This window comes from Toxotes jaculatrix, chromosome 10, assembly GCF_017976425.1.
Source record: "Toxotes jaculatrix isolate fToxJac2 chromosome 10, fToxJac2.pri, whole genome shotgun sequence".
NCBI classification, from domain to species: Eukaryota; Metazoa; Chordata; class Actinopteri; family Toxotidae; genus Toxotes; species Toxotes jaculatrix.
The window spans coordinates 25279858-25303488 of NC_054403.1; the positions used below are offsets into that span (position 1 = coordinate 25279858).

At 42.4% G+C, this 23631-nt stretch overlaps 1 protein-coding gene across 1 annotated transcript in view; it reads left to right on the top strand.

Annotated features, from left to right (window-relative positions):
- The window catches only part of LOC121188259 (protocadherin Fat 4), a 97064-nt gene that overhangs the window by 67915 nt on the left and 5518 nt on the right, over positions 1-23631 (top strand). The window contains exons 7-15 of the mRNA XM_041047909.1: positions 4848-5028; positions 7580-7830; positions 8146-12495; positions 14066-14170; positions 14597-14904; positions 18039-18124; positions 19497-19676; positions 20156-20280; positions 21570-21787. Of these exons, the coding sequence (XP_040903843.1) occupies positions 4848-5028; positions 7580-7830; positions 8146-12495; positions 14066-14170; positions 14597-14904; positions 18039-18124; positions 19497-19676; positions 20156-20280; positions 21570-21787 (5804 nt within the window). The remainder of the gene's footprint in view (positions 1-4847; positions 5029-7579; positions 7831-8145; positions 12496-14065; positions 14171-14596; positions 14905-18038; positions 18125-19496; positions 19677-20155; positions 20281-21569; positions 21788-23631) is intronic.

Genomic DNA, 23631 nt, shown 5'->3' on the forward strand with positions numbered 1-23631 from the left:
TGAGGTAGTGCCTTGATTGTCTTATCTGTTTTGGCCAACAAGTCATCTACAAATCACAGGTCTTTAGGCAGAATGGTCATAAGAAAGCAGACATTTTAGTTTCTCAGTTCTTTTCTGAGGAACATGCATTAGCAGTGAAAAGGAGCGGTTAGATTGGTACACTGCTTTACATTAGCAGTGATATGAATATGTTTTGGGATCTAATTCAGTGATACCTTCATTCAATTGTACTGAACATTTACTTGCACGACTGTGCTTCATTGAGATGACTGACATTAGGGCAGTGCCATCAAGTGTCACTGGATACAAGATGAAAACAGGAACTAAAAACAAGCTGCGGTTATATGCAGCCGTATAAAAAGTGTAAAATTTACAGGACTACTGCAGAAAAGAAAAAAAGAATAAATGGTCTGAGGACAGGATTTGCCAATGGAAAAATTTCTAACCACAGTGCATAGCAGCCACCGGTAGGCAGCTGATTTCCTGCTGCAAATTTCCACCAGCTCTCTTTCCGTGGCAAAATGATGTCATTTGTCATATAGTGGTGTGCCAGATTGTGCACTGCCAGATTAAGGCATATCCCCCCCCCCCCCCCCCCCCCCCTCCCTCAGCTTGAGCCACAGCGCACGAGGTGACACCCGCCTCGGCTGTAGTCGTCTAAATCATTGACCCTGACACTCTTCCCTTGGCTTTGCCAGATTCCAGCAAAGACTGTTTGGAGGAGATGCTGGCATTTCTCAGCACTCTTGGAGAGCATTCCTCTCCTGTTGAGTCATTCCCTCCTAAAAAACACTGAAGGAGATGGAGGTTATTTTGTACATAAAAATGTGCTCTGAGATTGTTTTTCTTACTATTACAGGTATGGCATTCAGGAGAAATTTAAGAATCGGAAACAGACGACATACTCGGCTGGAGTGTTGACCCCGTTATTTAGCAGCCGCCATTGAATAATCTTAAGAATGTCTCACCCCAACCAAAGCTATTTGAAACAACTGTCATTTACATACATTTGCATACCTGCCAAGATATAGTGTTCCTTGATGACTAAATCTGTCAGCCCACGCGATGTAACAAGATAGATCTGAACTATTTACACACTGGACAGCAGGTTTTTGGGGGGAAACAGCTGCCAGGGGTTATGTGATATCAGTGAGCCCCAGGAGGCTAAGAAGGCACGTCCTGAGGCTGCACAGAGGCGCATGATGCTGTGAGAAGTGATACACCAAAAAAGATGTGAAAAATGCTTCGATTGAACACGCGGCTGTCGACAGCGGCGGGGTCAGCACAGGTTCAGAGCTGCACAGAGGAGCATCAGGGGGCTTTGGAGTATTTGAGCACAGTTTAGGTCTTCGCCGACGGGAGGGGTGGGGTGGGGTGTCTTGGCTCTTGTGCTTACTAAGGATTAGCTGTTGTAATAGTGTTCTGTGCCTCAGAGTCTGTGATGCGTTTGGTGACAGAGGTATAGCAGGTCAAAGGTCTCACAAAGGGTGGCGGAGGAGGCTGTTCGTTCTCCCAGGGCAGTAAACAGGTTGTGACATCACATCCTGTCCAAAAGTGAAATGCCTGGAAGGAGGGCAGTGTGCTCCGCACACACACACACACACACTGGGCTAGCCTTGTAGCTTTGCCTGCTTCCGCTCTTAGTGGGGAAACAATGCTATTGAAATGCATCGGCCGTGCCCACCGTGTAACAGAAGGCACTTTGAGTTCAGAAAAATATAACAGCTGGCTTGATATTCAAAAACAAATATTTTCTTCATTCACTCCGTCTCTTGGTTGGAGCTAATGGCTTTTGGAGACAAAGCCACTTAGCTCTCAGAGCCACTTATCAGCCCAGCAGCTCCAGCCTGCGCAGAACATCTTTGATCAACAACAGTCTTAGTGAGTTGTTGACTGTCAAACACACTTTGCCTGGCAGCAGCGGCTCCACACCCGTTAATTTAAAGTGATACAGACACCTTGCTGACTTGGATCGCTCCTCAATTAAGAGGATCAGGACCTGCCCTAATCTGTTGCCATGACAACCCCCTGAATGATGACTCATGTCAATTCAATCACGTTGCGCACTTGAACGTGTGACACCACCGGCTGGAGTGTAGGCGGATTAGAAAGCCGCAAAGAAGTATGATGTTGATTAAGTAATCCTGCTAACTACATTTGTTTGGGATCTCAGCCACATGTTGTGGTCCTTTGATTACATAATGGCCCTGTGATGACACAGTGTAGGCTGGATGCTACCTAAATTGCACACCACAATTTACATTTTCTGCTTGGATTGTGTTTCTGCTGTTAATTCTTTGCATTTGACACCAAACCTGGAGCTGGACTTTCCTGCATAAAGTGATTTTGGAGTATTTTGTTTATAAGCAGTATTTTTTGTTCTTTTTTTTTTAATCACAAATATTTATAAAGGTGGAAATACATAATCACTTCAAAATGCAACACTGCCTATATTTGGTTATAAACACAGGATTCTTAAAAAGTCAGCAAAGTCTTAGCTAGAACTGCAGAGGACATGACTCATTTTGGTAATGAGTCACTAAAGATTAGTGTTGTATGGTTTCTGGATCTCTTTTGGGATGAAAATTGTTTACTGTTACCTCTGTTTGTATCATTTATTTTGCTTCTGGAATTCAGCTGTGTTTATCCTGAACGCGCATGTTAGCCACTTCTGTTCTGACCAGAAAACCTGGATACATGACAAGCTTAAGGTTGAATGTCTGTTTATTATCATAAAGCCAGGCGGTGAAGTGATGTTACAGTAAACTATCTCAAATCTCATTTTGTGAGGAATCCCCTGCCCTCCTGAAAGAAGCTGCGGTGGTCTCCAAACCCCACAATAATGCTCAAATTTGTTGATCTTTGTAAGAAAATTCTCTTTCTCCTCTCTGCCCACAGGGAGGTCACAGTTTAGTGTCAGCAATTTAACAGCAGCTGCAGAGCTCATAGGGGATTTCATTTCTTGCTCAGGGACACTTCAGTAGATGGGACGCTGTTTGGGGGAGGTTAAGTCCTGTTTCTTACCTTTCTGACACACACTGTATGTGAAGTATGATTCTCTATACCTATATACCACAGTATGCTTTTAGTATTAACCAAAGGGTATCCATGGGACCAAGTTCTGAAAACCTTCCAGTATCAAATTTCACATAAAATGCCTGGTCAAACTCCTAATAAAATCCTAATTCTGTACATTTTAAAAGCTTGCTTCTTTTATTAAATGAAAAAAAAAGGATCCTCAAAACAAAGTAGTTGTGGTATCAGCACAGTACCTGTACAGTGAGTCTTTATGTGTTAAAAGTTGCAAATGTTTTCTGAGTGATGGTCATGATTTCCCCGTTATCGTTCTTAGTGAGAGGGATCGTTTTATCAGCGCCACCCATGTATCGTGTCAGAAGACTGCTGAGGCAAAGAGAATTCATCTGACTTTCACTGAGAGTAATTGGCACAAAATTTAATGAGCATATTGTTCTGATTTTCTCATATTTATAAAATAATCCTTGCTGGCTGAGCAACAGAGCCACAGTGTCCCTGAAGCTTTCTTTTCTGACCTGCCACCCCTCAACACCCTCTTTTCTCAGATTTTTTATGTTTTGATTTTGCACAGCTCCGCATTAAGAGAGAATTTTGGTGGCCACCGTCCAAATGCTTTTTATTATGTTTTATTAATCCAGGCCCCCATGGTACGCAAGTTCAAGCATCCAATGTTTTCAACAGCTGAGTACACAGGCAAAGGAGACACAAGCTCAGGATTGTGTATGTTTTTATTTTGGTGTATTCTAGCTGACATATTCACATTGATTCCTGAAGAGAGCTGCAGGAGGGAACAACTGCATGTTAGAGGTAGGAAAAAGTCCTTTCAGACAGCTTTCAGATCTCAGCTCTTCTTACTATAAATAATATAAACAAATGCAAATCATTTAAAGCTCAAAATACCTCCAGGTCTTTAAAGATGTCCCCCAAATGCCCATATTGTGACTTTCAGTAATGAGGCTGAACTTGTGTTTATGTTTGGAAAATAGATCAGGCAGTTCAGTGTGCCATTTAAGGAAGGATTATAAAGGGCAGCTTAAGCAAGGCAGATGTCTGAATCTCTTTTTTCTCTTCAGGTTTTTCTGCATTGCGGCATGTTTTCATCTGCTATTGATTTAAATCCATACCCCGGGGCCCAGCGAGCCCCGTTTCGTCACCCGCTCTGGGAGAAAAACGGTTAGATTTTTGCTGAAAATAGAACTTCTCCTCGCTCAGATTCCACAGACTCGCTCACTCAGTACCATGCACCTTAAAATAGATACCTCTCTGTGGAGATTAAATCTATGTGTGTCCAGGACCCCAGGAAGGACGCCTGAAAGATTTGGTTTCAGAGACACTGAGCCCTTTTGATGTGTTCTGCGCTGATGTGTGTTGATGTGGCAGTACAGCCGATGGAAACCCAAACCGGTGGCCAGAGACATTTGCTTGAATTAAATGCAGCAGGAATACTGTGACTGGACCTTCACAGGAGAATGAATTGGTTCAGTGTGGATCTCGCTGCAAATGACAGCTCACATGTACAGTAGTCACCATGTGTCTGAACTCAAAATGGGAGTCTTAATGGTGCTCATATGTTACTGGGTCCCCTTTACCAGCTTGCTGTGGCACAAAAAGGAGCTTCTAATCCTGTCAGTTAGAAAGTTGTTCATGTTCAGGTCTGTCATGCGAATGGAAAGTGTAATGAGCTGCTTCTGTCCTGGCGGCTGAGGCAATTTCTCCTTCACTTCTTTTTAGCGTCCTCGCTAAAGGAAAAAGTAAACTGCCACTGTCACTCGTGGTTATTTTTTCCTTTCCTTTCCTCTCTCCGTCTCCAGGTTCTCCCTCTCTCAGCGGAACGGGGACGGTGACGGTTCTGGTGGACGATGTGAACGATAATGTCCCTGTTTTCACCTCCTCCACCTTCCACACCACCATCATGGAGGACGCCCCGACAGGCACAGATGTGCTGCTGGTCAACAGCTCTGATGCAGATGTGGGCGTCAATGGTGTCATAAGGTACAGATGAAGAGGCCTTTGCACTTCTGTGGTTCACTTTCACTTGTTTTCTAATCATCTGTTTTATTTTCAGGAAACGTCGTTTTGTGTTCTACTTGTAAGAGTTAATGTTCTCACTGCGGAGGAATTTCTTTTGAAAATGTTTCATCCTCATTTCTTAAAATTTCTGTTTATTGTATCTTTCTTTTCTTTCTTTTGACCTTGTTATGTGGGTTTTTTTTCTTTTTATATACATATATTTTCTTGTGGAGGGGCCTTTTTTCATGCTTTAATTAGAGAGTTGAGAGAGTGATGTGGCGACACACAACAAATGTTCCTGTTTACATGTTTTTAGTGCTTCTGCTGCTTTGTAAAGCACTTTTAACCCAACTTATAGATCAACTATCAAACATAGGTTTTACTTTGATCTCGATATTCAGACAATTCAAGTTGGGAAAGAGGGAGGGAAATGACAATGTCCCCATATCACAATAAGTACAATTTTAAAATAGTCAGAATTCAAGCATTTAAATCTCCTCTTTGGAGTTTATTATTGCTTCCACTTTAAATGAGAGCAGTTACAAAAAATAAGTCATAGACCAATAAAAAATTACAGAAACTAGCTCATAGTTTGATTCATTTTTTCCAGGGATCTCAGTAGAGAAGAAACGATAATTTGCACTAAAATCTTATTTCAGATTTTACTTTATAGCAGATAGGTTGATGTAGGAATAAACTTTTTTGTGTGCATAAGACTAATTAAGCCATTTTTTTACAATCCAGCAGAGACCTGTGTCGTTTTGTACAGGTCCAGTTACCACTGTGAGTAATCAGGTCACTTTTGGTTTGCTTTGATTCCCTGGTGTGAAAATACCCTTTCAGGACTATACAGGACCAGGTTTTGGCTTGCTTTGCGGCTTCAGCGAAACGTTTTACCTCATCACCAGCTCTGTGAAATTCCAGGCCAATGTTGCAATTGATGACAGGAGTTTAGGCGGAGAGCGTAGAGTTGTAGTCAACACCCGAAGTCCTTGTTTGGGCTGCTATTCTCAAGCTGGATGACAGCTTTTTCACACTCAGCCGCCTCCATGGGGGAGCTTGTAAGGCTTCTGGCCTGTATCTCTCAAGCCGGACGCTGACTCAAGTCCGACCCCTCCTCTCTCCTCAGTAACCCCACTGGGGAGACATTGGGGGGTACCGCAGTGTGCTCCATTTTCCCAAAACACAGTAATGAGGATGTTAATTGTCTATGACAGTACGAGTTGTGCCCATCAGGGGTTCCAGGGGGTTCGAGGTCCTTAATGGAGACCAGAACCGGTTACCTTCAGTTATTAGTTTTGATTCTCACAGCCCATTAAATGTAAGTCCCAATCCTGGACTTGTCTCTGGACTGTGTTCATACCACAAGCAACTGTGGACAGTTTATGTTGTTGATGATGTCCAAACGCTTTGTCCAAAAGCTTTGCATCCACTCTGCGTTCACACATTGTTCTGTAATTTGTCCTCCCTTCTCTGGAGGGGGATGCTTTTTCAAGAAGCCTTTTCAAAATATGCACTGGTGTGTACATGTGTGTGTCAGTTTACATTTATGTCTGGGTCCTGCGGGAAACTTATGAGATACAGGGTGAAACATGATATTTGTTTGAAAGCCAGAGAGTGCGGCTCCTCAGTCCTGATGTGCGGCCCCTCGGTCCTAATGGATTTTATGTTATGTGATGTTATGTATGTCTGTACTTTATGTTTTGTTTATTTGTATTGTATGTGATATGTATATTTTATAGCTATTGAATTTTTCTTGCTTTTATAAGCAGTACATTTCACAATAATGTAAACTGAATTAAATAAGAAAAATCAAATAAGAGATTCTGGAGTTCTCCAGCTTCAACGGAGAAGGCAGTCTGAACCGCAGGGGCTCTCTGTGTGAAGTGAAGCAGAGAACAGTGGCTGCATTTGATAGAATACGAAGCTTGATTCCTTAATCGGTTAACTCATTGATTTAATGTCATGCCAGTACAATATGGTGACCATTACTGAGCACATTTCTGCATATTTTTCCTGTGAAATCTGTTTCTGTGAAGCTTGAAATAGTGCCCTCTATAGACCACATGGTGACAGTACTGAATGAGACCCCTCAGTCAGTGTCAGAGCAGCAAACAATGTGGAGAAAGTGTTGCTGGGGAATGACTCATGTATCACCTGACAGCCAGTATTTGCATTAGAAACAGCTATAATAAGACAATCACCTCATTGTAATATAAGATTTGCTCATGATTTCAGGAAATTTCAGTAGATCCACCCCAGTATATGCAGATGGTGTAAAATCTATTTAAAATCCCTACTACTCATCTTTTCTGGATTTTCTTTTTCTAAAGCACTTCTCATGCGCTTCTGGTTAGAGCTGATTACAGAGGATTTTCATTAATATAAACTGAAATTTCCATTGGCAGAAACAGAGAAGAAAATATTGATTTGCAGTAGACCTAAGTATTGGAAAGTCATCTGAGTGAATTCAGTCCCTTCTTCATCAAACTTCCCACAGCTTAAACTGAACCTTTTTTTATCTTTCCCACAGCTACAGCCTGACTGGAGGACACGGCCAGTTCTCTATCAACCCTGCTACAGGACAGATTATTACCAGCTCCCTGCTGGACCGAGAAGACAGGGCTAATTACCAGCTGCTGGTTGTGGCAACTGATGGAGGGCAGCCCAAGGGCTTGTCCAGCTCCGCCACCGTGTCCGTGACAGTGGCAGACATCAACGATAACCCTCCACGGTTCCACCATCATCCCTACGTCACCCACATTCCCGCCTCTACAGCAGCAGGTTAGTACATGCCTTAAAAGGTACGGAAAAATGCCATGGTTTGCACCTGTTCTCTCTGTTACTGCACTGTGCTCTTATGCAGGGTTTAATTAAAATGTCAGTGTTGGGCCAAAGTTTTGCTTGTTTTGACCATGTGAGTGTCCTGGTTTGGTTAAGTAGGACACCTACAGTTTTTTTAAAGTTTCCTTTTTTCTTTCCTTGTAAAATAAAGTATGGCCACATAAATTTTAATTTGTATTCAGGGCTTTGCACTTGCCTGCTTTTATTAAATGTAGTAAAACTAATTTATTCTCATTTTATTCTCATTGTCCTCAGGGTCCTTGGTCTTTGCTGTTACTGTGACTGATGAGGACTCAGGTTCCAATGCCCAGCTGCACTACTCCCTGATGGGGCGCAACTCCGAGAAATTCAAGATCGACCCCGTCAGAGGCGCCATCACTGCCAATGAGAAGCTGACGGGAAACTCAGAAGTTACCCTCACAGTTCGAGTAAAAGACAGTGGAGCTAATCCAAAAACGGATACGACCACTGTAACTGTCCGCTTTGTTACTGGAGGAAGCTTCCCTGTCATCAAGGTGAAGGAGCATGCATTCACGTTCCCTGAGAGCCAGCCCACAAACCACATCGTTACAACCGTGACTGGGTCTTCTATGAGAGGTGGACCACTGTCATATTACATCGCCAGTGGAAACCTGGATAATGCTTTTCATATTGACCAGCTATCAGGCGAACTGTTGATTAGACACTCACTGGATTATGAACACATTCAGAAGTATGTTCTCTGGATTGAGGCCAGAGATCAGGGCTTCCCGCCTTATTCCTCTTATGAAAAAGTGGAAATAACTGTGCTTGATGTAAATGATAATCACCCGGTGTTCGATAGGGATCCCTTCCACGCTGAAATACTGGAGAACCTTTCACCTCAGCGTGTGCTGATGGTCTCTGCTGTTGATCTGGACAGTGGGCCTAATGGACAGCTGGAATACGCCATCATTGATGGCAACAAGGAGAACAGTTTCAACATTAATCGAGCAACTGGTGAAATACGCACCACCAGGCCACTGGACCGGGAGAAGGTGGCTCAGTACACTTTGAAAGTCAGAGCCACTGACCGTGGGTTGCCACCCAAAAACACAGCAGTCAAAGTGGTAATCAGTGTACTGGATGTGAATGACAACGCCCCCAGGTTTTCCAAAATCTTCAGTGCCACAGTGGCTGAAAATGCTCCAGTGGGTTACACCGTCACCAGGGTCACCACCACAGATGAGGATGCTGGTTCAAATGCCATTAGCCGATATTCAATTACAGATACAAGCCTCCCATTCAACATTAATCCAAACACAGGAGACATAACAATAAGTAGGCCACTCAATAGAGAAGACACTGATCATTACATAGTCAAAGTGTCTGCCCATGACTCTGGTTGGACAGTAAGCACAGATGTCACCATATTCATAACGGATATTAACGATAATGCCCCCAGATTTAGTCGTCCTTCTTACTATCTGGACTACCCTGAGCTCACAGAGGTGGGCTCCCTGGTTACACAGGTGTCTGCCACAGATCCTGATGAGGGTTTCAATGGCAAAATTTTCTACTTCATTCGGTCCCAGTCAGAGTACTTCAGAATCAATGCCAGTTCTGGAGAGATATTTGTGAAGCAGCAGTTAAAATATCAGAACTCGACAGGTGCTAGTAGTATAAATATAAATCGCCACAGCTTCATTGTCACAGCCTCAGACCGGGCAGTCAAGCCTTTGATGAGTGAGACAACAGTAATCGTAAACATTGTAGATAGTAATGATAATCCTCCTGAGTTTGATTTGCCTGAATACTTTACTCCTGTCACCAAAAGTGTCAAGGTTGGCACTAGACTCATCAGGGTTGTAGCTCAAGACAAAAAAGACTTTGGCCTTAATTCTGAGGTGGAATATATGATATCGGGTGGAAATAGCTCTAGTAAATTCAAACTTGATAAAACAAGTGGATGGATTACTGTTGCATCCTCTCTTACATCTGATGTGAAAAAATTCTTCCTCATTGAGATCACAGCAAGTGACAGAGGAAACCCCCCTTTGTCAGTGCGAGCATCAGTTCGAATTGCAGTCACAGAGGAAAACCACCACACACCTGAGTTCTCACAAAGCCAAATCTCAGCTACTGTACCTGAAAGCCTTGCTGTGGGAACAGCAATAAGGACCCTGTCTGCCAGAGACAAAGATAAAGAGATGAATGGCCTTATCACTTATAATATTACTTCAGGCAACGACAAGGGTCTGTTTTCACTTAATAGTAAAACTGGAGTGTTATCCCTAGCTCACCCTCTGGACTTTGAAGAGAAGCAACAACATGATCTTAGAGTTTCAGCCACTGATGGTGGCTGGATTGCAAAAACAAGTTATGTCTCAGTCACAGTACATGTAACTGATGTGAATGACAACCCACCTGTTTTTGATCCTGACGAGTACTTCCCCATTGTGCAGGAGAACGTTCCCAGTGGCACCACTGTGGTCAAAATGAACGCCATAGACCGCGATTCAGGAGCTAACGCAGTCATGGCTTACGTGATACAGTCATCAGACAGTGACCTCTTTGTTATTGACCCAAACACGGGCACCATCACCACCCAGGGCTTCTTGGATTATGAGGCTAAGCAGGTCTACCATTTAACAGTAAAGGCCTTCAATGTCCCAGACGAGGAGCGCTGCAGCTTCGCCAATGTCAACATTCAGCTAAAGGGAGCCAATGAATACGTACCCCGCTTTGTCTCCAAACAGTACTACTTTGAAATCTCTGAAGCTGCTCCAAAAGGCACAGTGGTCGGGGAAGTGTTCGCCAGTGATCGAGACCAAGGAGATGATGGAGTGGTTTACTACCTCATTTTCGGGAAGAGCAGAAAGAAAGGTTTTGGCATCAACAAAAGAACGGGCCAGATTTATGTCACAGGTACTCTAGACCGTGAGAAAGAGGAAAAGATTTCACTGAAGGTGTTGGCCAAGAATGCAGGAAGCATCCGTGGGGCAGATATCGACGAAGTGTTTGTGAATATCACAATTCTTGATGCCAACGACCCACCTGTTTTTACCCAAGAACTGTATGATGTGCAGGTTAGCGAAGGTCTCTCACCAGGTGGTCTGGTTACCTTTGTGAGTGCTGAGGATTCAGACTCTGTCCCAAGCTGGAGCAGATTTTCTTACTCCATTGCTCCTGAGTTTGATAAAAATGTTTTTACTATCAACCCGAAAACTGGCCAAGTGTCTGTGGCTGCAGAGCTGGACAGAGAAACAACTCCTGTGTATAATCTAACTGTTCTAGCTGTGGATACTGGCACACCTCCTGCAACCGGAAGCACCACAGTGATTGTGAATCTGGAAGATATCAATGATAACGGTCCGACTTTGACAACTGCTTATGCTGAAGTATTGGAGAACCAGAGAGCTGGCACTGCAGTTACAACACTAACAGCCTCTGACCCAGATCTACCACCCAACCAAGGCCCTTTCTTATACAGCCTCCTCAGTTCTGGCTCTGCCAACAGCTACTTCAGCCTTAGTTCAACTGGAGTGTTAACTACCAGCCGGGAGATTGACAGAGAACAGATTAGTGACTTCTACCTCTCTGTTGTCATCAAGGACTCGGGTGTGCCTCAAATGTCCTCCACAGGAACAATTCATATCAAAATTAATGATCAGAATGACAACCCTTCAGAGCCGAGGTCCATGGAAATCTTTGTCCACTACTTTGGGAATATGTTTCCTGGAGGTTCTTTGGGAGATGTCAAACCCCAAGATCCTGACATTCAGGACAGGTTCCACTGCTCCCTTATTCCTCCATCCTCCGGTCTGTTTAGTATCCCAACTGGAACATGCAACCTCAACTCTAAAGCCCGCTCAACAGATGGAACTTTTGACCTAACCATTCGTAGCAGTGATGGCGTCCATGGTTCAGTCAGCAATACAGCCAGAATCCTCTTCATGGGCTTCACCAATGCCACAGTGGACAACAGCATACTCATCCGACTCAACTCTCAAGGAGTCAGAAACTTCCTCACGAACCACTACCTCAGCTTCTTGCGCATTGCCAACTCTCAGCTAGCAGGACTAGGCACAGGGGTGCTGCTTTATGGAGCGTTTGAACTCAACAATCAGACTTTCCTTATGGCAGCTGTGAAACGGGGCCATGGACAATATGTGAACCCCAGCGGCGTGGCCACATTCTTCCAGAGTATCAAAGACATTTTATATAGACAGAGCGGGGTGCAAATAGATGCGGTGGACCATGATCCTTGCACTCATAACCCGTGCCAGAATGGAGGCAGCTGCAAGAGGCGTCTCAGTGTCGGGCCTGATATGAAGACAGAAGAAAGTGTCCCAGTGATCCTTGTTTCCAACCACCCCCTGCAGCCCTATGCCTGCAGCTGCAGGCCAGGATACTCGGGAGCTCTGTGTGAGACAGACATCGACGAGTGCCAGCCGTCACCCTGCCACAATGGTGGCACCTGCCACAATTTGGTGGGAGGTTTCTCCTGCACCTGTCCTGAGGGTTTCACTGGGATGGCCTGTGAGAGAGATGTCAACGAATGCCTTTCCAATCCCTGCAAGAACGGGGCGCTGTGCCAGAACTTCCCTGGCGGCTTCAACTGCCTCTGCAAATCCGGATTTGCAGGTACTACACATGCAGGAGTCACATTTTATGTCTGACCACACAGTCACTCATGTTAGGCTTAGAAAAAAACATGGGGACACACATATACGCATTCTGACACTCACATAACAATGTACTCACAGACACAGCTTTAGGTCCAAGGAAAATATTTGCTTCTGAATGTTTCCAGGAGGTGTTGTAGCCATAGCATACAAGCATGGATGCCAGGAACAGTTTGGTTTTCGGATTACTAGTTGGGGGGTATCTGCTGTGATCCATATCAGACTGCCATGTTTGCTTTAATAAAAAGGATGATGCGAGGCTGACCCCAGTCAGGACTTGAGTGTAGACGCCACACACAGTTCACCAGTATCGCATTTCTTTGTGTGCCTTCATGTGCATGCAGCTATGACCACACACAGACACATTTCTAATCCAACTGTATACAGAAGGATTTCTTAATCAAAGATTTCTCATTTGGCTCTGTTTTGGGCTGTATGACAAATGAGCAGCTTTATAAAAGATCCAATCAGGCCTTTTAGTTTGGAAAGGTAATGAATACACTGCGTTATTACCCTTGATAAAAGGGGAGTGGATTTTAAGTGGAATTACTGAGAACAGTCATTTAAATCCTGTATGCTGTCCAGCTGCTGACTGCAGCATCTGAAAGACATTTTCAAAGCAGGCCGTAGCAGGCGATTTGCCTCAAGTCAAGTCATTACTGTCCCTTTTTATTATGATGATAAAAAATGACCACAAATCTTTAGGTTTCATGAAGATAAATGACCCTTCTGAAGAAATGCACCTATTGACTTACAGTAGTTTGCATGCCCTCACAGTGAACTCTCAACTTCCTGTTTTCCCCACCCGGATTTTGGCAGTGGAATCTATCTCCATTAAGCAACTTGTCTCAGATTTTACAGCCTGAATGTATTTGTTCATTGTCAGTCTTTTTGCATTGTACCATGCTGAAAACATTTATTGTCTTGTCCCTGTTACTTTTATTCCAAGTTTCACATTATCATGATGTTAAACCATTCAACTCATTTAGATATTCGCCTGTATATGTGACGATTCATGTACATTGCAACTTTTTGTCTTTCTGCACTGCAAAAAAAAGAAGAAAAAACAGCCTCATCCAAACATAATTTGATTTTGAAATGAGTTTAAAAATCTAATTGTTCTTAGAGGGAAGAATCTGCCAATTGAGTGAGATCATTTCATTTTTCCTATGAAAGTTTCAAGATGTTGCTTTGGATCAAATGATATCATCTTTTGACAGTAAGTGACGTTATTCCAAAGTAGCGTCGCTTATTTCAAGAATATGTAAAACAGCACTAAAACAGGTGAAATTACGCCTTGAAACTATAGAATTTATGGTTGTTTGAGCAAAAATAAGACTTGAAGTCTCACTACAAGGTTAAATGAATTGTTTGAGCCCAGAGGTTTTTGCAGTGCATTTCTCAGCTGTGAGGTGATGAAAGGCCTGCATGACTTGGCCTGTGGGGAAAGTGAACTGTGTTCCCCTCTGGGTTTTCCTGTGTTGTCTGCCACCCCATCCATTTTAATTTGTGTTGTTCTGTGAACCCAGGCAAAACGTGTGATTCCATCATCAATCACTGTGAGTGTAACCCATGTTTTAATGGCGGGTCCTGTCAGAATCGGGTGGATGGATATTACTGTCATTGTCCATTTGGTAAGTAATAGTAGGAAACTTTTTCAGGGTATTATTGAGCTCTGGTAAATTGAAAAGCAGGATGGACAATTTCAGATGTGAAAACTCCCTAAAGAAAAGAAAGTTATTCCATGATTTCTTAAACAAATGTCGACACTGTCATTTCATTTTCTGTCTCCATTTTTCATTCTTTGTATTGATGCTGTCTTTAATGATCTCCAATTTGGGAGAATGGAACAAGTTTTAAACTTTTTTAAAGATGCAAGATCATGATCTGACATCAGTAACAAAGCAGCAGATATCTGCTTTGTTTTTGCTAAATACAGAACTTATGATACTGCTCAGCAAAGATTCCATTTTATCTGCAGATATTTTTATCGCAGCAGCAACGTGAATCATTCATTGGCTTCCTCTCTGATTCTTCTCTTGGTCTGTTTTTGTCCTTAGGGGTTTTTGGCAAACACTGTGAACTGAACAGCTATGGCTTTGAGGAGCTCTCCTACATGGAGTTTCCGTCTCTGGATCCCAACAATAACTACATATATATTAAGTTTGCTACCCTGAAGAGCAATGCTCTGCTTATGTACAACCACGATAACCAGACCGGAGACAAGGCGGAGTTCCTGGCTCTGGAGATCTTCGAGGGACGGATGCGCTTCTCCTTCAACCTGGGAAGTGGAACTTATAAATTGATGACCATGATAAAAGTTGCAGATGGGCAGTTCCACACAGTCATTGCCAGGAGAGCTGGGGTGGTAAGGATGTCTATTTTTATGTTAGAGATTAGTTCACATGTCCGGTGTTTTTCATGCATTCTTGAAAAACATTTCGTTGAGTAGCTGAGTAATTCTTATTGGCCTAGTGGCAAAGACGTTGAAGAAATCCTGAGAAATGACACATGGTAAGGGCTTAGGTGGTGTACTACGCATTCAATAGCACTTATGTCCTGGGCTTTTATACCAGAAAGCTGCATCCAAATTTGACCTTATATTCTTTTTTGCACCATCAGATGATAATTAAACTCCCCCAAACTACGGGTAGCTCAGCTTATGGTTTTCATGGTTTGTAATTATATTTTATTGCCCGTTGTGATTTACAATACGTGGATCCAAAATGGCCCTGAAGGTTGAAATTCTGTCTCCTATGCTCTGAATGAGAGGCTTCTCCCTGCCAGCAATGCAGTGGCAAGGAAAGAGGGAAAAAACCCAAACAGGCCCTGTCAAACCTTCTATAATGTAGCTCTCCTGCTGGACTTCAAATCTGTCATTTCTCACCGTGCACTGGGAGTTTCATAGGAAGCTGGTAAAATCATTAAATTGTCAGTTTTGAGATGGTGCAGAGTGATGGGATGGAAAGGAATACAGCACACGTTGAAAACTGTGATTCTGTCTGCATATAGTGCCCTGTGAAAATTATGTGGAGGTGGTCATGTTAGGGTTCTTGAAGAATGAGAGAAAAAAGTGTGTGTGTCATGCCTGAAGTGCCAACTCCCTCAGGCGGTGTAAAGTGAACCTGATCACTATGTTTGTGAAAGGTGCTGTGGGTCATTTCGGTGGTCAGAGTTGAGATCTGTTCTCAGTTCCTGCGCCTGAACTCTGAGCCAATGTCACAAAAGCAGACTGAAACCACGGAGATCCAAGTTATCAAAGGGAGCAGAAAGTGCACAGATACAAGGACCTCGTGTTTGGGTCCCACCAATGCTTCTGTTTGCTAATATATAGCAAGTAAGAATGGACCACTTTCAGGCAAAGTGGTCCATGGCTGAAACTGGAGATGATGAAGAGAACAAGACAGCTGCAGAGACATAAGACATAGAACATTGAAAATTCAAGAAAAACAGAGAATATAATGCATCATCTAACATTACTTGTATGTGCTATTAAAGAACAAATCTGTTCTAATGAGTGTTTTTTTTCCTGATGAGTTTTTCAAATGTAACTTTTCAACGCTTCAAATACAACAAACTTAAATTCCATTTACCTCCACTGTATTTGGGTGGAGGCAGAAGTCTTGCCCTGGACAAATAAAAGCAAAACTATCTGCCTGGCCTGATAACTATATGGATGAAAATGAGAATAATAAATGTAATTTAGGTGAAGTGACACATTCATAAAAAATTAATGTGACCATGTGACAGTTAGATTGTTTTAAATCAGACATGAGTCAGAACAAACAACAACAAACTCCTCTGTGAGTGAGGTTTGCATGTAGTTTGACAGTTTTGGATTTGCTGTATCTGATTAGCCCCACAGCTAATCATCAAGCTTTTCATTAGCTGTATTATTTGTCTTAGAAACCAGCACAAAATAAATGTGTAACAGCAGTTACTCAGTGCCTGCACCACAACAGAGAGCAATGCTATGGTCCCTCCATTATATTAGTCATGGGTAAAGCAATGATCTCCAGTGGCAATTTCTTCACATTTCCTTCAGTGTTAGCCAAACACAGAAACACTCCTCGTTGTTTCGTGTTACATTCGGTATTAATTTCCGAGGGGGGTTTCTTTAGAGGAATATTTCCTCCGCCACAGCATAAGACACTTGACGTTGAGTGTAGTGTATGTAAGGCAAGGCTGTGCTGCCTTTGATCACAGCAAAAGACATTAATGAAATGTTCATGTGTTTCTGACTTTCTTTATGGTGCTTCAGAGGGAGTCACGAATGTGTTTGAGACGAATGGGTGCTGTTGTTCCATGCCTTGCTGTCATCACTGTGTTTGTATGCGCATGTTTTACTCTGATTTTGTTCTGCGTACGTGTCCATGTGTCTGACTCAAGTGTGACTCAAGTGTACTAAAGAGAAAGAGAGTGTTTGTGTGTGTCTTGTCTTGGTGAGGTCGTGCTCTCCAGGATGATTTGTGTCAGAGATCCGGGGCCGGTGTGGTCCGTGTTTACTTAAGATCCAGGAGAGGTGGAGCGTGATTGCCCCGGTTTTTCAACACTTTCACACACTTTTCCGGACAGTTTCCTCACCAGCCCATTTCTTTTCTTCCTCATAAGGTCGTTCCCTCTACGGGCACAGAGAGAAGAGAATAAGCCACATCTGGGCAAAAGATTTAGTGCCATTAACGGGAAATAGGAAATGTTTTGCTGTAATGTATGGCATTTTTATGTCAGTCTCCCATCAACCACTGTAATGGAATGATGAAAAATAATTGGCCTACATGCCTTGTGGTGGACAAAGCTCACACTAACATTGAACATGACTTAGTTACACAAATACTCAGTGAGAAATGAATGAGTGGAACACGAACCTTGGAGTGAAAGCTACCCAAAGTCCATGAGAAGATTTTTAGTCTGACACAGACCTAAATATATTCACACAATAAAGTTTTATTTTAGCAGGGAATCATGTTGCAAACAAGAGGCTTTTGAGGATTTTTAAATCTAGCCCTCCTTTGCCTGATGCAGCCTACACTGGCCAGCTTTTTCACTGTTATTCCAGAATGGGGTTAAACCCAGACGTTATCATCTTTATTAGATCTTTAACAAGCTTTAAATGAGTAGTCAAACATTTTGCCAGCACATAACCCTGTAAAATGCCAATTTATTGTTTTACACTTTGGGTTTTGTTTGTATTAAGCAAACGAGATATAACTCATTAGATAGTGAGCTTTAGGAGGTGCTGGTAGATGAATAGACCCAGGCTGGCTGTTTACCCCTTTATGCTAAACCAAGCTGACTGGGTGCTGACTGTAGCTTCGCATTTACTGTACCAAGATTTGAGGGACAAAATAATCTAATTAGTTCCGATTAGATGAAACTGTAAATGTAAATTGTGTCTTTTCCCAAAACAATAATGTGTGAGGCATCGCGACTTTACAGCTGTTAATCTTAAAGAAAATCACACGTGACATGCATGTGTGTGTGTGTGTTTCTGTCATCATGTAGGCTGCATCCCTGACCGTGGACCTGTGTGGTGATGACCAGGAACCAGGCTACTGTGCTGTGAGCAACGTGGCAGTACACACTGACTCGTAAGAAAATCACACACACCGTTCTGTCTCAATGATCCCACTGTACACTTTCAAATATTGTTGACAGTTTCTGTTCCAAGGTCTGGAAAACTAAATGAATAACGAAATTTTCCATGTCTTGCAAAATAATGGAAAATAATACAGGTCCGGGTTTTTATGTACCTGGTATGAACATATTTGCCTAATTTTTTACAGCTGTTTCACTGTACTCTGAACTGACAACAAACCCTTTTCTGCAATGAATCAATGCGATGCAATCAGCAGTTTGGAGGTTTAATTTAACACAGAATATGGTATTTCTCATTAGTGGCTGTAGACCAGAGACTTTAAACCCTTTTGGCTTGTGATCACTTGAAGCAAAACAGCATCTACTTTTGACCTGTCATCACATGCAACATGTCTGCTAGGTTTGACAGCTTAAACCAAAGTGTTTTCAAGGTGTTAACAGGTAAAGGAAGTCTATTAAGAGTTTTCTCCTTTCCTGACCTATTAATCATCTGGCAACCCCTCAGATTCATCTTATGATCCATTGTGGAGTTCCCTGGTTGGGAACCAGTTTGTGACGGCTCCTCCAACTGAGTTTGGCTCATCCAGTGGAAATTTGCTCTGACCCCAAGAAATGTTTTGAAAAACCAAAACTCTTTAAAAACTTTACCCTCTGTTTCTAGAAATGTGTAGTGATGAATTTGAGATTTTTCACTACAGTATTCTTGAAAAATGAGATTATGTATAGAATGGTTGAAAGACATAATCTGATGCACATTTATGGAAAATCTAATCTTCTAGTCTTATTTTCTTGCTCTTTTTTTATTTTTGCTTTATTATCAAAGTATCTGGATAAAGCAATGAGTGTGCGTGTGTATATATAAATGCAATTCTCATAAATATTTTTACAATGATATTACAAACTTGACTCAAACTCAAAATGAAGTCATCTGTTGTAAATATACTATAAAAGATGTAAACCTTCATTAAATTACCGGATGATCACAGCCACAGACAGCTCTGAGCCAGGCCTTGTGGGGTGAAAACTTGAGACTGTGCATGTGTTTTTGTGTGTGTGTTGACCATGTGTGTGTTAGTGTGTGTGTGTGAGGGAGAGTGAAAGAGAGAGATCGATTTGGCAGATGAGGAAGGGCCAGAAAGGTCTGCAGAAGGTTTATTTAGTAAGGGTCTCCGGACCGTGTTGTTGTGAAACTCACTGACCCACAGTGTCTTTCTGTTGTATGTGTGAGTGTGAGTGTGCGTGCGTGCTTCTCTGAATACTTGAATGGTGAGATTTCTGTGCATATGTACTTTTGTCTCCATGCATTTAAGTCTTTGTGTGCTTCTGTTCATCTGTCTATACATGCGTGTTCGTGTGTGCGTGCAGGATCCTGGACGTGCAGCCCAACAGGCTCTCGGTGGGAGGCGTCAGGTCAATAGAACCCGTCCTTCATCGGCGCGGTCAGGTCGCCACCCACGACTTTGTCGGCTGCATCATGGAGTTTGCCGTCAACGGCCGTCCACTGGAGCCCAGTCAGGCGCTGGCATCGCATGGCATCCTTGACAGGTCCGCACCCCCAACCCCACCCCTTCTACTCCGGCTTTCACCCACTGTCCATCTTCCCCCTCTTCTTCCCATCTGTCCATCTTTTCTAACCTCCTCGACTCTCACTGTGGGACATCTGTTCACACTGTCAAACCCTCTCGAGAGTTTTTAAAAAGATGTTTTTTTAATACAAATGGCAGATTTTTTGACAGAGGAAACCAATTGCAGAATTCCAGAGAATTTTTTTTTTTTTTAGTTTTCTGTCTTGCAAGTGAATAGTGAGGCGAGGACAGATCTTTTAATATGCTAATTCTCTGGGGTTCTTTATGGGTTTTTTTGTATTGCTGCACAGGGAGCGAAATCACAGCTCATCTGCCCCTCTTTTTGGAGTTTTTTTTGTGTGTTTTTTTTTTTCCAGCAGACCCCCCGACTGCCGACTGTGCAGCTGACTTGTCAACCTGACTGTCTGATTGTCAGTTTATGTGTCATTGTGTCTCTAGATGTCCGAGACTGGAAGGAGCCTGCACCGCCAACCCCTGTAGACACGGGGGCACCTGTTTGGACCACTGGTCTTGGCAGCAGTGCCAGTGCGTGGATGGCTTCACTGGCAAATTCTGTGAGAAATGTAAGTATATGCCTTTGAAGTGTCTTTTTGTTGCTGAGGTTGCACTTACTAAGGAATATTCTATCATGATTATTTATGATCCTTCCCTCATGAGTCAAACTGCACCATGTAGCTTAATATAGGCCACATCGCTGCATTCTGAGCTTTATTTCAAAGCATTTGTGTATTTAAATATAGAAATACTGAGACTCCACATCGGAGAACTAAAACAGACTGAAGGAACCTTTGAGGCTCACAAAACTGCCAGAAACTTGTAGCTACCATCTAAGGTGCAAGAGTAGCTATGTTTAGCAATGTTAGCAATAATCATTACCACATTTATTTTGAGTCTCTCATATTATTACTGGAAATAAACAAGTTCATTACTAAGAAAACTGGGAGCTTTCACAACAATGGATTTTTCTCTGTTTGCCATCAGGTTTGATTTTGTGGGGGATTTGCTGGTTTGCTTTGTGGCACGAAACAGGATCAGAACACTGTGTTCTTCTGATGCAAATGGAGCGTACTCTGTCAATGTCATGTGCATCATGTTCAGGAAAGAAACAGAAGAAAAGAAAGAAAATAGAAAGAAATAAATGTCATCCAAGAAGCCCAGGACCAAAAAGTCTGTGTTATTATTACTGCAACACTAATAATAACACATAACTGGCTTTGAGTCATCTTGACTATGGTTTTTGGTTATTTGGTATTTGGTTATTTGGTAATTTTAGCGAAGCATCACGATCATTTGTTAGTGATGCTTGAATATTGTAAAGCCCTGGTCACATTAGAAAGTGGCACAGTAATGTCCTCACAAAATAGGTGGTGCTAGGAGCTTGGTGACTTTTTGTGGGGTCATCAGTTTATCAACAAACAGTTGATATATTGAAATCATTGACAGCTGTATGTTAGCGAGAGGGGCCATTTTGCTAAGACTAAGGTTTACACAGCTATTAAACACAAAAACCTCGCTATATGTATTGCATTAAGATATTACCTGAAATCTTTACATTTACATTTCAGGCATTTAAGTAAAGATATTAAAGTTCCTATTTCATCTTCTATATGACAGTAAGTAAGCATTCAGTGTCTTGCTCAAGGGCTCACAGGCTGACCCATCTTGCAGTTATAGGATGATATTTGTAAACACTAGTGAGAATGTAAGGACCGATTTGTGGTTCTGGCAGCCGGATTAGGAAAATCGTTTGGACCTGTCTGTCCACCAGCAGCAGAATGGAAATATTTTATATTTTAATATTTCAAATTTGTCTGTGAAACCTGTGTAAAGTCTCTCTGTCGTTCTCCCACAGACATGACAGCAGACACGGCGCTGTCACTGGATGGTACCGGCCGTCTGGATTACTCCCTGAAGCCAGGACCTAAACGTGACGTCCTGCTTAGACAGGCACTGCAGGGAGTGTCCTCTGACCCCGCCAGTCCCAGCAGCCTGGAGGTCAAGTTCAGGACGCGGAGCAAGAGCGGCACCCTGCTGCATGTGCAGGAGAGCAGCAACTACACTACTGTGAAGGTGAGAAAGAGGAAGTGAAGATCATGTGTAAACATACCATGAATTTTAGAATATTGTTACATCTAAATTCAATATTTAATATTGGTGTCTGTGTGTACAATGTACAGACTGTGCTGTAGATTCATTATATTGGTTAATTTTTAACCAACATATTGGTTTAATGCACTTTGTACATTCAGTTCAGACAGCTTCTGTACAATAAAAGCCTTGGCTTAATGCTCCTGTACTGTTACAGGTGTTGATGGGAGGAAGTGTGGTGTTATCTGCAAGCATCATATTAATATGGCCAACAGGAGCAGATCAAAGAACAGGAAGGCTTCCTGCTAAAATATAGATCAAATTATAAATAGAAGCTTATAATTAGTTAATAAAAGTCCTGCCACCTATTTGAGAAAGTATGTTATTGAACTAACATGCACACTGACTCATATGTGGGTTTTGCATTTGCATTAAAAATCTCCTTTAACTCCTTTAATACATGATTGAAGTTTGGTGAAGAATTGGCTCTATGCAAATAAAGTTTGATGATTTGTGTGTTAAAGTAGCAGTAGTGCGTCCACATATAGGAAATGATCACGCAGAAAACGGTGCCATGTTGACATAGAGTTTCTATCCTAAATCACCAGTAAAATTATTTTGAGCAGCACAGATTCATTGTTATCAGCATTGTTATGTAGCCAACTAAAGAAAAACCTCTGAAAAACGCCTGCACACTGACTCCAAGCCGTCGATCCTGATTAGATCTTCGTCAGGATCAGCATTTTGACCTGATGAAGATCCAACTTGGATCAAAACGTCTTTTTGAATAAACGTTGTGGCTTGGATTCAGTTCACAGGCATCACTTTTTCACTGATGCTGCCTTTTAAGTAACCTTGCACGTACGTGATGTGCTTAATATTACTTAGCCAACAAGCCAGCTAAATTGCAAAGCAGTCAGTGTCAGTGTTAATATCAGGTAATAGTCATGGTGTGGACTTTCAGGACTTGTTATCTGATGAAAAAAAATCTAAATTAGTTTAAGATCGTGATCGTTTCTCAGTAGGTGCCAGAGCACAAATCGGCTTTGGCTCATCCATTCATTTGAGATGATGGAGCTCAAGTCCTACAATGTGGCTGCCAGATGATTCGTTGCATCTCCCATAGCATCTGCAGTCACGAGCATGTGCTGGTTTGTTACTGGTCCCCTGAATATGTGAACCTCGGGATCCCAGCATTAGTTTAATATAGTACTTATAGTGTTGAAGATGTAATGAATGGAGTACAAACATGTCTACGTATCTGTACACTGTCTCCTTACTTTGTCTCACCCCTTACTCCACAAATCATCACCCCACACACTCTCCCTCTGTGTAGACTATAAGCAAACTACATGGGTCTTTCTCAGCCACCTCCCTTTAGTCCCATTCCTCTTTCTTCTCCTCTCATCCTGTTCAGCACCCCCTCCCTCTGACTGATCCTGGGCAGCTGCCCAAAGAGGCCTGAGGGCTCATTCATCCTCTTCAATTTTCCTTTTAGACCCTTCCCCCCACCCTCACCACCATCAACCCCTTCCCACTTTTTTTTTTTTTTTTTTTCAGTATCAGACTTTCTCTCTTATGATTTCGTTTTTCATCTCTGAGCAGCTTCTGGTGCTCGTCGAATCACCATCTCACACAGTCAAGAAAAGTATTATAAGTACTAAAAAAAAAGTTGAGCGGCAGGGGAATACATACTATATATGTACATATGTTGAGAGGTAGAACTATATATACTGAAATATAAAAAAAAAAACAAGATGTTTAATAGATAAAATTCATGATTGGTTTTCCAGGTTTTGAGCACTCAGTATTCTTTGGCTTTGGGG